Raw genomic sequence first — 17,543 nt, forward strand, 5'->3', positions numbered from 1 at the left:
TGGCAATAAGAAGAAAGATGGTGAAAAATCTCAAGATAAGCATGGGGATAAGGGTAAAACCAAAGATCCCACTTCAAATCTTAAACACTCTTCAGAGGGTGGGGATAAAACAAATTCTTCCTCTTCTTCCCAACCTGCACACATTAAAAAGCCTTGGTGCTTTGTGTGTAAAAATAGAGGCCATAGGCCAGGGGATAAGTCCTGTCCAGGTAAACCCCCTGAGCCTACCACCACTAATACATCAAGCTCTAGTGCCCCTAGCAGTAGTGGTACTAGTGGTGGGACTGCTGGCAACAGTCAAGCAAAGGGTGTAGTTGGGTTCACTTATGGGTCCATAGTGGAAACTGATGTAATCAGTCCCAAGACAGTTTCTGTCACACCTAGTGGCACTGGCCTTGCCACACTGGCTGCTTGTCCCCTTACAATGGATAAGTACAGGCAGACAGTTTCAATAAATGGTGTTGAGGCCTTGGCCTACAGGGACACAGGTGCCAGTTTCACTTTGGTGACTGAAAACCTAGTGCCTCCTGAACAACACATCATTGGACAACAGTATAAGATTATTGATGTCCATAACTCCACTAAGTTTCTTCCCTTAGCTATAATTCAGTTTAGTTGGGGTGGAGTTACTGGCCCTAAGCAGGTGGTGGTATCACCTAGCTTACCTGTAGACTGTCTCTTAGGTAATGACCTAGAGGCCTCAGGTTGGGCAGATGTAGAGTTTTATGCCCATGCAGCCATGCTGGGCATCCCTGAGGAATTGTTCCCTCTCATTTCAAGTGAAATGAAAAAGCAAAGGAGAGAAGGCCTGAAATCTCAGGATCCCTCTCCATCAACAGGTAAAAAGGGTATCACAGTATCCCCTAACCACCCTACCATTCAGGATACTATTCCTGTGGTGGGAGAAACCTCTCCTGGGGTGGCACCTGTTCCAAGGGAATCATCAGCTGGCAAAGCTGGACTCCCTGAGGTGGAAGTACCTCTCTGTGGGATAACTAACATTGGTGAGAAAAACAGCACCATTTTAGTTAACATGGAGCATCCCTCCAACCCTCCCAGAGAAACTTTAGTGCAGAAACCCTGCACTACCTCACAACACTTAGGACAGCATCCCTGCCCTAGTGTGGAGCTCATAGGACAGCATCCCTGCCCTGCTCCAACTCAAGAGAAACAGCATCCCTGTTCTCTCTTCCAGCCAGATGGACAAAGTTTTTGCCCAGCTATGGCTTTTCTGAGACAGCATCCCTGTCTGGCATTTCCATCACTACAAATAGGTTCAGTGGACAATTCCCACTGCTCTAAACTAAAACTTACTGATAGAAACTCTGAAAATACATCTTCACATTGTTGCTTAGCTAAAAAACTTCAAACAGGGTGGTTTACATCCCCACAGGGAAGTAACCATATAGTGGATGATAAAGGGAGTAACCAGTCTATTGCAGAGCTACTCTCTACTTATCACCACTTAGACAATAAAGTCTCAACTGGCCAAGGTTAGCCTTATTGTCCTTCGTTTGGGGGGGGGTTGTGTGAGAAGGTAGCCTCTTTCTAGCCTTGTTACCCCCACTTTTGGCCTGTTTGTGAGTGTATGTCAGGGTGTTTGTCACTGTTTTCACTGTCTCACTGGGATCCTGATAGCCAGGCCCCAGTGCTCATAGTGAAAACACTATGTTTTCAGTATGTTTGTTATGTGTCACTGGGATCCTGCTGGTCAGGACCCCAGTGCTCATAGGTTTGTGGCCTATATGTATGTGTCACTGGGACCCTGTCACACAGGGCCCCAGTGCTCATAGGTGTGCATGTATATGTTCCCTGTGTGGTGCCTAACTGTCTCACTGAGGCTCTGCTAATCAGAACCTCAGTGGTTATGCTCTCTCATTTCTTTCCAAATTGTCACTGACAGGCTAGTGACCATTTTTACCAATTTACATTGGCTTACTGGAACACCCTTATAATTCCATAGTATATGGTACTGAGGTACCCAGGGTATTGGGGTTCCAGGAGATCCCTATGGGCTGCAGCATTTCTTTTGCCACCCATAGGGAGCTCTGACAATTCTTACACAGGCCTGCCACTGCAGCCTGAGTGAAATAACGTCCACGTTATTTCACAGCCATTTTACACTGCACTTAAGTAACTTATAAGTCACCTATATGTCTAACCTTTACCTGGTAAAGGTTAGGTGCAAAGTTACTTAGTGTGAGGGCACCCTGGCACTAGCCAAGGTGCCCCCACATTGTTCAGAGCCAATTCACTGAACTTTGTGAGTGCGGGGACACCATTACACGCGTGCACTACATATAGGTCACTACCTATATGTAGCTTCACCATGGTAACTCCGAATATGGCCATGTAACATGTCTATGATCATGGAATTGCCCCCTCTATGCCATCCTGGCATTGTTGGTACAATTCCATGATCCCAGTGGTCTGTAGCACAGACCCTGGTACTGCCAGACTGCCCTTCCTGGGGTTTCTCTGCAGCTGCTGCTGCTGCCAACCCCTCAGACAGGCAGCTGCCCTCCTGGGGTCCAGCCAGGCCTGGCCCAGGATGGCAGAACAAAGAACTTCCTCTGAGAGAGGGTGTGACACCCTCTCCCTTTGGAAAATGGTGTGAAGGCAGGGGAGGAGTAGCCTCCCCCAGCCTCTGGAAATGCTTTGTTGGGCACAGATGTGCCCAATTCTGCATAAGCCAGTCTACACCGGTTCAGGGACCCCTTAGCCCCTGCTCTGGCGCGAAACTGGACAAAGGAAAGGGGAGTGACCACTCCCCTGACCTGCACCTCCCCTGGGAGGTGTCCAGAGCTCCTCCAGTGTGCTCCAGACCTCTGCCATCTTGGAAACAGAGGTGCTGCTGGCACACTGGACTGCTCTGAGTGGCCAGTGCCACCAGGTGACGTCAGAGACTCCTTGTGATAGGCTCCTTCAGGTGTTAGTAGCCTTTCCTCTCTCCTAGGTAGCCAAACCCTCTTTTCTGGCTATTTAGGGTCTCTGTCTCTGGGGAAACTTGAGATAACGAATGCATGAGCTCAGCCGAGTTCCTCTGCATCTCCCTCTTCACCTTCTGATAAGGAATCGACCGCTGACCGCGCTGGAAGCCTGCAAACCTGCAACATAGTAGCAAAGACGATTACTGCAACTCTGTAACGCTGATCCTGCCGCCTTCTCGACTGTTTTCCTGCTTGTGCATGCTGTGGGGGTAGTCTGCCTCCTCTCTGCACCAGAAGCTCCGAAGAAATCTCCCGTGGGTCGACGGAATCTTCCCCCTGCAACCGCAGGCACCAAAAAGCTGCATCTCCGGTCCCTTGGGTCTCCTCTCAGCACGACGAGCGAGGTCCCTCGAATCCAGCGACACCGTCCAAGTGACCCCCACAGTCCAGTGACTCTTCAGCCCAAGTTTGGTGGAGGTAAGTCCTTGCCTCACCTCGCTGGGCTGCATTGCTGGGAACCGCGACTTTGCAAGCTACTCCGGCCCCTGTGCACTTCCGGCGGAAATCCTTCGTGCACAGCCAAGCCTGGGTCCACGGCACTCTAACCTGCATTGCACGACTTTCTAAGTTGGTCTCCGGCGACGTGGGACTCCTTTGTGCAACTTCGGCGAGCACCGTTTCACGCATCCTCGTAGTGCCTGTTTCTGGCACTTCTCCGGGTGCTACCTGCTTCAGTGAGGGCTCTTTGTCTTGCTCGACGTCCCCTCTCTCTGCAGGTCCAATTTGCGACCTCCTGGTCCCTCCTGGGCCCCAGCAGCGTCCAAAAACGCCAAACGCACGATTTGCGTGTAGCAAGGCTTGTTGGCGTCCATCCGGCGGTGAAACACTTCTGCACGACTCTCCAAGGCGTGGGGGATCCATCCTCCAAAGGGGAAGTCTCTAGCCCTTGTCGTTCCTGCAGTATTCACAGTTCTTCAGCCTAGTAAGAGCTTCTTTGCACCAACCGCTGGCATTTCTTGGGCATCTGCCCATCTCCGAGCTACTTGTGACTTTTGGACTTGGTCCCCTTGTTCCACAGGTACCTTCAGACAGGAATCCATCGTTGTTGCATTGCTGATTTGTGTTTTCCTTGCATTCTCCCTCTAACACGACTATTTTGTCCTTAGGGGAACTTTAGTGCACTTTGCACTCACTTTTCAGGGTCTTGGGGAGGGTTATTTTTCTAACTCTCACTATTTTCTAATAGTCCCAGCGACCCTCTACAAGGTCACATAGGTTTGGGGTCCATTCGTGGTTCGCATTCCACTTTTGGAGTATATGGTTTGTGTTGCCCCTATCCCTATGTTTCCCCATTGCATCCTATTGTAACTATACATTGTTTCCACTGTTTTCTAAGACTATACTGCATATTTTTGCTATTGTGTATATATATCTTGTGTATATTTCCTATCCTCTCACTGAGGGTACACTCTAAGATACTTTGGCATATTGTCATAAAAATAAAGTACCTTTATTTTTAGTATAACTGTGTATTGTGTTTTCTTATGATATTGTGCATATGACACTAGGTGGTACTGTAGTAGCTTCACACGTCTCCTAGTTCAGCCTAAGCTGCTCTGCTAAGCTACCATTATCTATCAGCCTAAGCTGCTAGACACCCTATACACTAATAAGGGATAACTGGGCCTGGTGCAAGGTGCAAGTACCCCTTGGTACTCACTACAAGCCAGTCCAGCCTCCTACATTTGGTTTGCTGGTTATGACATTAGGGGACACTCACGAGGTGGGTCTGGAGACCTTTCCAGTTCTTAGGCCTTGTATTTCTATTTATGAAAACGGCAGGTCACTGCCTGCACTTTTTGGACGGATCCGTGCAAAGCTACTCTGCATGGCCATGCGCATTGCTCCTGCCAGAATGGGCAGAGTGTTGTAGAACCCACAGGCTTTGTATACCTAGCCTTGGAGGAGGAGCATGTTTCAAAGTGGTGCGAATCGCAGCTATAATGTCTGAAAGCCTTACATGTCCTAGAGGTCTAGACTTCCTGCTTGAGAAGCATTTCAAGGGGCACTTTCCTTTCATCCTATTTATGTTTTTCACTTTCACTGCCTGTGGTTCCCACGGTTCACCTTGAGTGATATTTTAGGAGTGTTTCATACCCCATGTGTTAGTTCCCGTCACTGAGCCAGTGTAAAAGTCCTTCAGGCTTATTCTCAGCTTGCACAGAATCGGCCTTCTCTGCACTGATGAGATGCACCACCGCATTGTACCGGCTCTCACTTCTTTATCATGGTCATCATCCATGTAGCAGCATGCAAACTTGAATAGAAGACCCTGAAAGTTTTCGAAGGACTCCTCATTTTTTTATCCACCTCTTCTAATCAGAATTGGTTCGGGGGTTGAAATGGGCTTCAAGACCAGATTCTGCTTTTGCGTGGACATTACCATTCTCAGCGTCTGAGAGGTTTTGAAAGTTTGCAAATGTTCTGCTTCTTTCACAACAGAGATTTTTAAACTGCACAATCTTCCCTGGTGGTCATGAAATAATTATTCAGACTGCTAATTTAGATTTTCCAGCATGGTGCTCCTTCTCCAGTGCATAGTGTCAAAGGGTTCATTACTGCACTAGTAAGAGGTCTTGCTGGGCTAATCACAGTTGTGATGTCCTAATCCCCCTTTGTGTGGATAAGCCAAAGAGCTCTTGTGCAAACAGATGTGGTAATCCCTTCCGAGCAGAAAATGGAAACTTGTGGCAATCACCAGCAGCCTAAGCGAATGTCCGCCATTGTGGAGGTGAGCATGGCTGAAAGCACACTCTTGCATAGTGACCTCTTAGGACAGAAGGTGCTGAGGCATAAAGACGCAGAATCTGTGCTCACATGTACATAGGCATAGAGTGAGTATATGGTCCTCTGTGCTGCCAGTGTTCAGTCTTCAGACACACTTCTGTCCTGAACACCAGCAGAAGGCAGGTACTCATGCACAAGAACCACTTGGGGGCTAATTTACTATTATTTCATGTAGCGTAGCTTAGCAACCAAAGTTGCTGTGCTACGTTCTGTGAAAGGGACATAGCAGGAGATCAAAACAGCACCATAGGTACTAAGATATGGCGCTGCTGCTCTCTTCTAAAACGGTGATGCACTTTCTGGCTTCCTAGCACCATGCACCTATTTTTGGATCATAGTGCAAAGATGTGTGCGTGAGTCGAGCATAGATTTTGAACTGGAAGGACATCCTTGCTGTGCAAAACATTATGCTTAAACTTTTAAATGTTTACTACATTGTGCGCTGTACTTGTGCAAAGTTAAAGTTTGAAGAAAATAAAACTTTTCCCCTACTTTGCACCTACCTGAAGGATATGTACTTTGTAGTGCAAAGACCTTTATAAAATTGTTGCAAAAACCTGAACACAAATGGGCTGGTTTTAAAAACCATGGTTGGTTACATAGGAATGCCCATGTACTACCCATGGAATTCCCCTTCAATGCAAAGCGCTACTTTTACATTACTGTAAGGCAACTTTCCAAGTGCAAAACATATTATGCTCTGTAAAGTAAATAACAAATCAACACTCTGCGCTGCTATGCGTCACTTTTGGTGACTTTGCGGTGGCGTAATTTGTTGATAAGTTTGTCCCTTGATGTTAGATTGAGGCTCACGCACCCACAACATGTCCCTTACTGTACTGTGCCACTGCTCCCAGCCTCATGAGTGTGTTTGTGTGTGCCTGGAATCTTACATTACACTCTCACATCAGTTAGAATATAGGAAGCCTCATTTGTCTGTGTGTTAATTTCTAGATCCCCTCATTCACCGATGCAGCCAGCACCTACCTGGTGAATGAGGATCATGTTGTAGAGGGCCTCATCGGGGGCTTGTTTGGGCCGTCCCGGTGACCCAGTGGAATAGCGCCTGCTCTGCTTGAACCTCCTCTTCTTCTCCTTCTCTTCCTCCTCCTTCTCACTCTTCTTGCTGACCTCATCTGCCTTCTTCAGCTCAGTGGCCACCTTCTTTCCTGGTGGTGGGGCTGTAAGGACAAGCACAGGTAGGCCAGGCTCCAGGAAGTCAGCCCGCTGGTCGTTGAGGCGATGAGCTTGGGCCCAGGCCACCATGTCAAAGAACTCTTCTGTCTGCAAGGACACGGTGGATGGAAAGAAGACTGGAAGGTAGGAGCAAGAGAATGCAGATGTCAGAAGGGAGAGATAAAACACTTTCATCAGTCAACTCTCCCTGCACCAACCACAGATAATCTTGATGACCCCATGTCACCAAGAACACAAAGCTGTAGCTTCAGATTTTCTACTACTGTCATGCAAGTGTAATCTTGTAGTTTGGTCCAACTGATTTCAACAACAAAAATAAATTTTAAATAAAAGCTCTATTTTTAATAAATGCTCAACTCTCCTTGGTGACAGGAAGAATCTAGTAATCTGAACAGATAGTCACAGCTGCTAATTGATTCATGCGTGGCACCATCTACCGGCACCTTATTTTTCCGTCAACGGCGAGTAATGCAAGGCGCCCCAGTCACACTGCATGGAGCCAGGTGACTACCATGGTTGACAGCTCAGCCACGACCGTCTAACAACTGAACAAGAGGCACAATCTGGCAATCGGACCATGCACAAAAGTAGTTATCGAATACATGCCTATAATTCAACAGCGAGAACTTGCATGTTCTCAGCATGCATTATCACCCTGCTGTGACATCTGGCAATAATATTGTGTACTGCACACTAAGCGAATATGAAATATAAAAAACACATGAAGGCACGACTTTTCTCTAAGTCTACCGCTACAGGGCAGAGTAAGCCAAGTCATCATTTTGGCCACAACAGTGTCATTACAAAGTTTATTATAAAGGCAGTGAAAAACAATTGAACTGGACTTGCGTCTCCCCTGTATCTCCACCACGTAACACTCACTATTAAAACATTCGAACTACAACCCTAAAATATATATTTCAATGTGCAGACTAAGCTGGGGCCTAGGCCAGTATGTTTTTAGAGGCTTACATTTTTGGGTGGTTGTGGGGTTCTGCAATGATTTTTATACAAAGAAAGACCCCTCTCCTCAGCATTTGTTTCGTTTCATTATCTATAACCTCCTTGCCACCTTTCAGACACATCTGCAAGATTATGAACCTGTATCTTTCAGTGTAGAAAATAAATACTGCCGGTAGTGTCCCCGGCGCAGTGACGCAGCTGCCGTGCAGGGGGCTAGCAGCTAACACCCAGGGGAGGTTCATGCATCATCCCCACAATGCGCCCTCTGTGTGGAACATTCCCATTGGTCACCTGAGATTATCAGTAAATACTGGGGGCTGCAAGGCATGGTCAAGAGAGTGGTGGTGGGACCCGCCTAGGTAGTCCACCAGAGATGTACCCCAAGTGGGCTATGAGTCTTCCTTACAGCACGCGTTCAGCCTCATGCGCTAATGTGCCCGGAGCTTATCCAGCAACACAACACTGGCAACGAGGGTCGAGTGACGTACCCACGCAGCCGCAAGGGCCGCAATTGCTCCAACAAGGATCAAGACTTCTGGGCCAGCGAATCTCACACACCGCATCGGACCCCTGAGCAGCCCCACGCGCTCTGCCTCCACACGTCACCTCGGCGCAGAGCAGAGGGGTGAGCTGCTCCTCGCCCCATGCTTCCTAGCTCGCACGTGGTCACTAGCTCGCACGTGGTCACTAGCTCGCACGTGGTCACGTGCATACATCGAGCGCGGGTGTGCACTCTGGCTGTCTCCTGGTTTCCCAATGTCGCTCGCATGAGTGGAGCAAGCGAGTACTTAACACTTCCGCAACAAGTGAGCAGGGATTAACTATCTTTAGTGCTGTGGACTTCCTAATTTCACTATCTCGCCCAAGGCCCCAGAAATAGACTGAAAAGGAAAAGGGAAAACACACAACATAGGAGTAAAGCACAAGCAAATGTAAGTGACATGTAACACAGCAATTACCATTATCACCAAATCTTTTTGGAAAAAAAACACAAATGAAGAGAAACAATTTTAAAAAATCATCCAAGGGGTAGGAAAGTCTGCAACAAAACATTCAGCCAGCACGGCCTCCTCCCCACCTGCGCTGCTGACAACACAACTCTCTGATGACACCCACGTTCAGCACCGCCAAGCCATACAGCAGCGCCACAGCGGACGCTCCAGCACCTAGTACATTGCACCATAATGACCACCATACCGGCTGTTGAGTCATTTATCATAGAAGGCGTACCCTCGGCTCAAGCATCCAGGTGGAAGGACTGGGTGGAAAGGGTGCTACTATACTTTGAAGCCATCAAAGTGGAAAATGCTCAGAAACAGGCACTGCTCATTCAACTAGGGGGAAAGGACATACATCAGATCTCTAAAACAATAAATGGGGCCACCCCCAAGACACACCTTATCCTCTTTGCAGCCCTCAATGCCCACTTCCAGCTGAATACGAACACCAACTAGGAATGGTTCATTTTCCGACAAGCACAGCAACAGGCAGAGGAGCCAACAAACACCTTTTACATGAGGCTAAAGGAACTAGCCAGCACCGGCCGCTTCACAGATGAATACGAGGAAATTAGGTGGCAAATAATTCAAGGATGTGCCTTCCCAAAACTATGAGAGAGGATCCTAGAGGAGTCTGGAAGGTCATTAGCAGACATACTAACAATGGGAAGGTCAAAAAACTCTCTAAAGCGAGAGCATCACACAAGAGGCCGGTGAAAGAAGAGCCAGTCAATGCAATTACATCTACACCCAGCAAGCCTAGACCCAGGAGGACAACGCAGCACCCAGAACGTGTGGCTAATGCGGTGGGTCAGCACACCACCCAGCAGGTGAATCACTTCCTGAAAGCCTGCCACATGACGAGGAGGCGCGCCCCAAACAACTCCATGAATGCTGTTTTCGAAGCACAGGCCAGGAATAGTGATATGGATGATGACGATGAAGGAGAACACGCCATGCAATCCATTCTCACGATCGGCACAGCATCCCTAATGCTGCAAAGTTTACCTAGGTGCGTAGTACAAGTGGGAGATCACTCAACCCCAGCGGTCGTTGACACACTAGCTGCCATAAACATCATTTCGTCTGAAAAGTATGACACGAAGTTTCTTCCAACCCTAGTCCCAACAAAGATCTGAGTCTTTACATACGGGCAGAACACGCACCTAACCATGGGATGAAAATTCAAGACAACAATCAGGTACGGACCTCACTCCATTGAACACAAAGTATATGTCGCTGAGGCCAGCAGCGGCATACTACTGGGGTGCCAAGCAGCTGAAGCCCCGGGAAATGTGACCTTCGCATTTGGTTTCCATGAAGAATCCATAACCGACATGCAGAATGACTCCCCTGGTATCTTCAGCGGTATTGGATGCCTGAAGGACAGAGAAATCAAGCTACATATAGGCCGAACAGTCCAACCGGTAGCTCTCTGCCACTGCTGCATTGCCTTCCATCTGCTGTCACAATTAGAGAAGGAACTGGACAAGCTCGAAGCTGCAGGCATAATCGAGAATGTGACAGGGCCCACGCCATGATCGTGGTAGCCAGAAAACCCAAACAACCTGGGGAAGTGAGGATCTCCATAGAGATGAGGCTACCCAACGCTGCCATCCGGAGGGAGAGACAGCTCACCCCCCACCATAGATGACCTAATTGGCAAGCTAAGTGGAGTCTGCTGGTTCCCGAAATTAGATCTCAGGTCTGGGTATCACCAGTTAGTCTTCAAGAAAGAATCCCGCAAAATAACCACCTTTTCGATGCACATAGGGCTAAGACGATATGCAGGCTAACCTTCAGCATCTCCAGTGCCGCCGAAGTCTTCTAAAATGTGATCCGCGAACTCCTCGCTGACCTCCCTGGCCTAGAGAATGTCAGTGACGACATTCTCGTGCACCCCAGAACATCATGCTCACCTGAGAAGAGTACTACAATGAATAAATGAATCAGGTCTGACACTACAAGTGTGAGTTACTAAAGAAGAGGCTACACTTCTTTGGATACGTCTTCTCCTCAGACGGAATCACCCCTGATCCAGCCAAAGTCAAGCAAATTAAAGAAGCAACCCCTCCAACCACTATGACTGAAGTACGCAGTTTTTCGGCATGGTAGATTAGTGTGGTACGTTCATCAAAGACCTCACCATACTGACCCAACCACTCAGAGACCTCACCAAAGACGTGCCTCCTTGGATGTTAGCGACTGAGCAAGAGGCTGGATTCCAAGCCCCAAGGACACGTTGTCAGATGACACGACCCTAAGATACTTCAACCCACTCAAGGACACCATGATAGCAGTAGACGCAGGCCCAAAAGCACTGGTAGCAGTGCTGCTGCAACGGAAGGAGGAAGAAGAATGGACTCTGGCGGCGTATGCTAGCCGATCCCTCACTGCAATGAAACACAGATACTCACAGATCGAAAAAGAGGCAATCACGATACACTTGGGGTGTAAGCATTTCCATCTGTACGTATACGGCCACCCATTCAAGGTTATGACAGACCATAAGCCTCTGACACCCCTCTTCAAAGGAACCGCATCAAAGCTGCCCCCGGATCGTAAAATGGATGCTCCAACTACAGGAGTACAATGGCCGTGGTGAATATCCCCCGGCACAAACAACCCAGCTGACTACCTATCTCGACATCTGAGGGCGGCGACGGATAAAGAGGAAGATGAAGCTCAAGAAACAGAAGAGTACATGAGATATGTCTCAGAAAGGTCCAGACCTCTCCCCATCTCCACCGAGACCCTTCGCCAAGCCACGCTACGAGGTGAGTGCATTCAAAAGGCACTCAGTGCTGTGCGAAACAATCAATAGCACATACTCAAGAAGCAGTGGCCACAGCTTGATCCAACCGCCAGACGCATCATGAAAAGCCTTCACAATGTCCGTGCAGAACTGACCGCCGACCCAGGAGGATGCCTCCTCCGGGGGCATCGTCTGCTAGTCCCATCCAGCCTCACGGTTCAGGCCATCCAGCTAGCCCATGCCGGGCACTAAGGGATGGTAAAAATGAAAAACAGACTAAGGACCAAAGTGTGGTTCCCATTGATGAACGAAACAGTAAAGGAACTCCTGAGATCATGTGAGTAGTGCCAGGCCACTATGAGTCCCAGCCCTCCAGTTCCAGTTGGAACTGTGAGAGGGCCAAGCTAACCCTGTGTGTCGGTCAGCATGGATTTTGGAATCCTCCCCAATGTCCGGCATTGCCCTTGTACTCCTCGACAATTACTCAAAATATCCCAGAGTGGAAGTGCTACAGTCGCTGACAGCCAACAAAGTTATCCCTAAACTCGAAAAAAATCATAGCCATCCACGGACTCATGAAAGGCCAAGAAATTGCATCATATCTGGCATCCATGGGGGTTGCTCCACACTGGACCCAAGCAAACAGAAAGTTGAAAGATTCATGACAACTCTCAATAAAATAATCAGGATCGCCACCCCGTGCCAGCAAGCCCCGAGCTAGCTATCTACTCATTTCTCCAGAACTACCGACTGACCCTTCACACTATTTCCGGGTGTGCCTCAGGACATCTTTCAATGGGGTAGGTAGTCAGAAACTCCATTCCACATCACATCGACTGGATACCTCATCCGATCGATGAGACAGCAACTTGAACACAAGCATTTGCAATGCAACAGGTCTCGCGTTTGCTCATGTTAGAGCTGATAGCGTTGTAAACTCCTAACCCGACTTTTCACCTATCGGCAAAAGTGCATTTATGTACGTAACCCGAAAAAGTGCAATTAACTGTCTAAAGCGCTCGACTTCTGCCAAGCGAAATCGCGCTAGGAAAATAGAGAAAAAGTAGTCCACGAGCCGGACAGAAAACAGCGAGCCTCGCATGTTTTCTGTACTTGGTCGATGCGCTCGAGGAGGGCTAGCCACCGTAAAAGGCATGATGCATGCATGCCTTCGACTAATGAAAGCAATCAGATTTTAATAGGCAAGCCCATGAACCAATGAAAAACACTGACATGCCTTCGACTAATGAAAGCAAGCAGATTTTAATAGGCAAGCCCATGAACCAATGAAAAACACTGACGTGACGTCGACAGGGCTCCGAGCCCTTTTCTAATACCTAAAGCATCTCGCTGAGATACGCATGCGTGAGCGCATGCAACGCAGGCTCGACCCTAAAAACCGGAGGTCATCCAATTCCAGTGGCAGCCGCTGTCGGCGAGCCATAACATTGCACCTCAATGTAAGCGACCCGGTGCTGGTAAACGATTGGTCACCAGGAAGCAAATTCAGGCTGCCCTTCGAACGTAACCCATGGATCATCGTGCAGCGCGAAGGCACCCTCGTCACTTCCCGACCCAGGTCTGAGGAGATCACTCGAAACATATCTGCGTTCAAGCAATACTACCCCATGTTGCCACCGCCTGCCCCGGTGCCAGTCCCAGAGTTTGAAATAAGCGAATCTGAACGTCCAGCAGAGGACTTTGACATTCTTGTGACCCCGGCCCCAGCAGCCAGGCCAGACAGCAACCCGTGCCTCGTCACTGGCGCAACACTTGTATGACCAGCTTCCAGCACCGGCTGAGCCCGATGCGGACCGCACGACCAGCACCAGACATGAGCTGCAGCGCAACCCCCTGCCATCACTCAGGCTGAGAGACCATGTGCCACGTTAACTCTGACTTCATTTGGTGCCTGTGATGTTGTGTTCCAGTGACCCCAGCTTAGGCTGGCTCCTGACATGTGATAATTTCATTTTGTGTCCTTGTTTTGGGAGGGTGGTAGTGTAGCGCGTGGAGTGAAGCATCTGCCACGCGGGGGGCTACCACTAGTGGCTAGCACCCAGCGGAGGTTCATGTATCACCCCCGCAATGCGCCCTCTGTGTGGAACATTCCCATTGGTCACCTGGTGTTATCAATACATACTAGGGGCTGCAAGGCGTGGTCAAGAGAGTGGTGGAGGGACCTGTCTAGGTAGTCCACAAGACATGTACCCTAAGTAAGCTATGAGTCTTCCTCGCACTAATGTGCCCGGAGCGTATCCAGCGACACAACACCGCCGTCATTTACTGAAACTTTCTGGGGAGTTTTCCACATCTCAGCTAATGCTTCAGCAAGAAAAAGTGATTTTGACAGATTTTTGATGTGGAACATTGTTTATGTTGGTGTGGCTTAAAAACAGCTTTAGTCTTTGCCCCAACCTCATGTTTACCAGTTTACCCCCCAAACAAATACTAAAAATGGCATGAATGTAATTCACGAGAATGTCAAGGGTGGAGGAAGTGACTTAACACAACGTCTGAGCTTACAGGGAGTGACATCAAATCAATTGAATGTTCCTATGAAGTGATGTCACAAGACCTTAAAGCTGACAACATACATTTTGTAATAACTGTTTGATTAATATAACAACACGACACAGACAAATGTCTATCCCTGGCAAGTTACTGGTGCTACCACATTGGAAATAATTTGTTCTAGTATGTCAGTACCAGCACGAGTATTTCATTATGACAAAAAGCTGGTGCTAGCAAATTGGATGTAATTATCTTTAGAGTCAGAGGTGTCTGTCATGTTATAAATTGCCTCCAGAATGGCAATGACAGTATTTTTCGATGGGTGCAATACAAGCCGAGAATTACCTTCATTATGCCAGAGCCAATGGCAGACTTGCAAGCATAACACCACATTCCAACTTATGCCCACTTACACTCACTCACTCACATTCATTCTCACTCGCTCATATTCATTCTCACTCACTTGCACTCGGCTCATGCATTCTCAATCACACTCTTGAACTCAATCTTCTCATTTGCACTCACACTCACTCATTCTTACTATGACTCACTCACACTTTCCCACTTACACTCCCTCTCACTTATCCTCATTCATTTACTCTGACTCACTCATTCTCTTTCATTCGTTCAAACGTACTTTCACTCACATTCATTCTTGCTCTCACTCACACTTACTCACTTGCACTTGTTCATTCTAATTTACTCATTCTCACATTCATTCTTTAAAACTACCTCGCAATCATTCTTACGCATTCCTCCTGAACCCCTTTCACTCACACACACACTCAAACACGCTCTCTCCTGCAAGCGTACACACCATACAATTAAAAGAAGCCCCTGGTGCTCCGTTTTTTATTACCCTAATAGTGAATAAGAGTATTAGTATAGTTTTTTAAAAATGGGCAGAAAACAAGGAGGGCGGCGTGCCAAGAAGGTGAGCTGTAACTATGTTGTTATCACTGACTTTGCCACCTCAGAGGCCAAGGGTTGCAAAGGCGGTGCCGTGGTTGCACGGGGACACCAGGATTGCAGCTGCAACCCCTGGTGACACCCGTGGCAGTGAGCCCTGGCATTTGCACACAGTTACACATCCTCCTAAACAGAAGCCCACTTCTACGCACGAGGTGGAGGGCCAACTCTCTTTTCATTCTGCGTTCACTTCGTGTTTTTTATGTATTTTTGCAAAGTGTAATTTGTTTTTCTTTTTTTGGAATCATGTCCACGCCATGTTTAGGGGGTAGCATTTTTACTTTCACAAGTGTAATGCCTAATTTGTATTTTTGCAAAAATTAAAGTCAATGACCTATTGGCTTTGCCAGTGCTATTTTCCATTCAGTTTCACTGCTCTCGTTGAATACGGAATTCCGACCGCCAAGAAGTCTCTCTCTCAAATTTCCCAGGTCCACGCGTGAGTAGCTCATCCAGGCTAAGGGCTTGGCTTTGCATTCTGAGACTTAAAGTCCAAATAATTGACTCAAATATTTAAAAGGCAAAGAGGAATCAATAGACACACTTTAATACCCGAGTCAGTGGTCCCAGAGGTCGCAGTGACCCTGCAAAGCCAAGGTCACTTGGCTACAGTCTCCCTCATCAAGGATGAACTACAAGTGCACCGGCAAGACATTTTGCGATCCCCAGGCCAACTGGATTAACCAAACCCGATCTCTACCCGCCCTACACAGCGCCTTTATTGATGAACATCCCAGAACTGATGTACCGAGGTACCACCCGTCGTCGGAACCCCTTATCTCTGGCATATAATGTAGATTAATAGGTGTGTCATGAACGTGGAAGAAGAGGTGTGCAACCCCAACTGCTTGCGTTCACTCTGCTGCTCCTTTATCTCTAATAGCGCCTTGAAGTAATTCAAGTTTGTAGTGCGCTCTACATAAACTAAAGAATCCTACACATGAGGTGGCAGAATAGCTCAGTGGGTTAAACAGTCACTACTGACATTTGGGGTGTTCTCCAGATCATAAGTCTGAACTGCGGCAAGACTGACTCAGCATTCCATCCTTCCAAGGTCGGCGAACTGAGAATCACTAAATTGGCTAGTAGTACAATCTGTAAATTACAGCTCTTAGAAATTCTGGTTGTGCAACAGAAAGAGCTGTATTAAGAACAAGTTATTATTATGAACATTTATACTGAGCCTGAGTTGTTGTGGAGGCCCTAAGCTGCTGCTGTTATGTACTGTGAGGTAAAATACTGTTCACAAAAGACACTGCTGCTGACAGCTGGGACCTGCAGGTCAGTAGTTCAAATCCGGCACGGCCAAGGCAGCCATTCATCCTTCTGCAGTTGCAGAACTGAGTACCTGTGAGTTGTGTAATAGTACGAGCTGCTATTCACAGCCCTTAGAAACTGCAGAAACAGTAATATGAAGCGCTATATAAAATGTTATTGTAATTATAAAAAATAACTTGTTTTATTCTTTGTTATGCCACTTCCTTTTCTGGCACAAAAAGACCATGGGCCATGTGTACGAACACATTTTCTCATAGACACAGAATGGGTAAAACCCTTTGATACATCTGGCCCCATGTTCTGAACTTTCTAACATTGGCGAGCATGAGGCCTCTTGATCAGGACGCCAGGCTGGGAGCAGGCCTGCTCCACCCAGGATGCTCCCCCGAACAACTCGCAGTACATCAGCAGTGGTGTGTTTCTGAGGCACGTCAGTTTTCAGCTTGCAGTGTGGTAATTGCCTGGTTGCAACATAATGATGTCACTGGCCGCCACTCAGATCCTGCAGTTTCTGAAGCTGCAAAGTTGAACCTTGATCAATACGTTGTCCATGCAAAGGTCCTGCCTGTGATGTGTTTGCTGCACTGCAACAGAGATTGACCGGAAGTGGAGAGTACTCCCACTGTGGCCAGAACCAAGTTATATGACAGTCTAGAGAACTTATTATTTTGTTGTGTTGCAGAGGCTTCTGAACTGACCCAACACAAGCTTATTGTGGTGTTTATTCTAAAAGCTTTTATGTTAGTTTAACAGAGCCTTCAAAGGGTGGACTTGATTCATTGGTGGTGTAACAGCCCTTCCAGGGGTTGGGCTTCTGTCCACTGCTTGATGGAACCCAAGTAGTATTAATGTTGGTTTACGTGGCCGGGCCTCTATTGCTAATCCCCGTCGTGTCCAGGAATAGTCAGCCTGAACTGCTAGGCCAGGTCATGCTTTAGTGGCATGGGTATGCCCAGACGTGCGTCCTTTGCTTTCTGTAACTGGAACCAAGCTGTACCCGGCTGATGAACCCTTAACGAGGGCGAAACCGGTCCTAGGCTGCTTGTGTTCTGGTTCAGGGAGGACCTGGCTTGTCTGTTCGGGCTGTGCTGT

At 47.9% G+C, this 17,543-nt stretch overlaps 1 protein-coding gene across 2 annotated transcripts in view; it reads right to left on the bottom strand.

Annotated features, from left to right (window-relative positions):
- GPSM3 (G protein signaling modulator 3) overlaps nt 1-17,543 on the bottom strand; it is an 85,992-nt gene that overhangs the window by 5,970 nt on the left and 62,479 nt on the right. For both annotated transcript variants that reach the window (XM_069237256.1, XM_069237257.1), the window contains exon 5: nt 6,765-7,090. In XM_069237256.1, coding sequence (XP_069093357.1) covers nt 6,765-7,090 — 326 coding nt within the window. The remainder of the gene's footprint in view (nt 1-6,764; nt 7,091-17,543) is intronic.

This window comes from Pleurodeles waltl, chromosome 6 (assembly GCF_031143425.1).
Source record: "Pleurodeles waltl isolate 20211129_DDA chromosome 6, aPleWal1.hap1.20221129, whole genome shotgun sequence".
NCBI lineage: Eukaryota > Metazoa > Chordata > Amphibia > Caudata > Salamandridae > Pleurodeles > Pleurodeles waltl.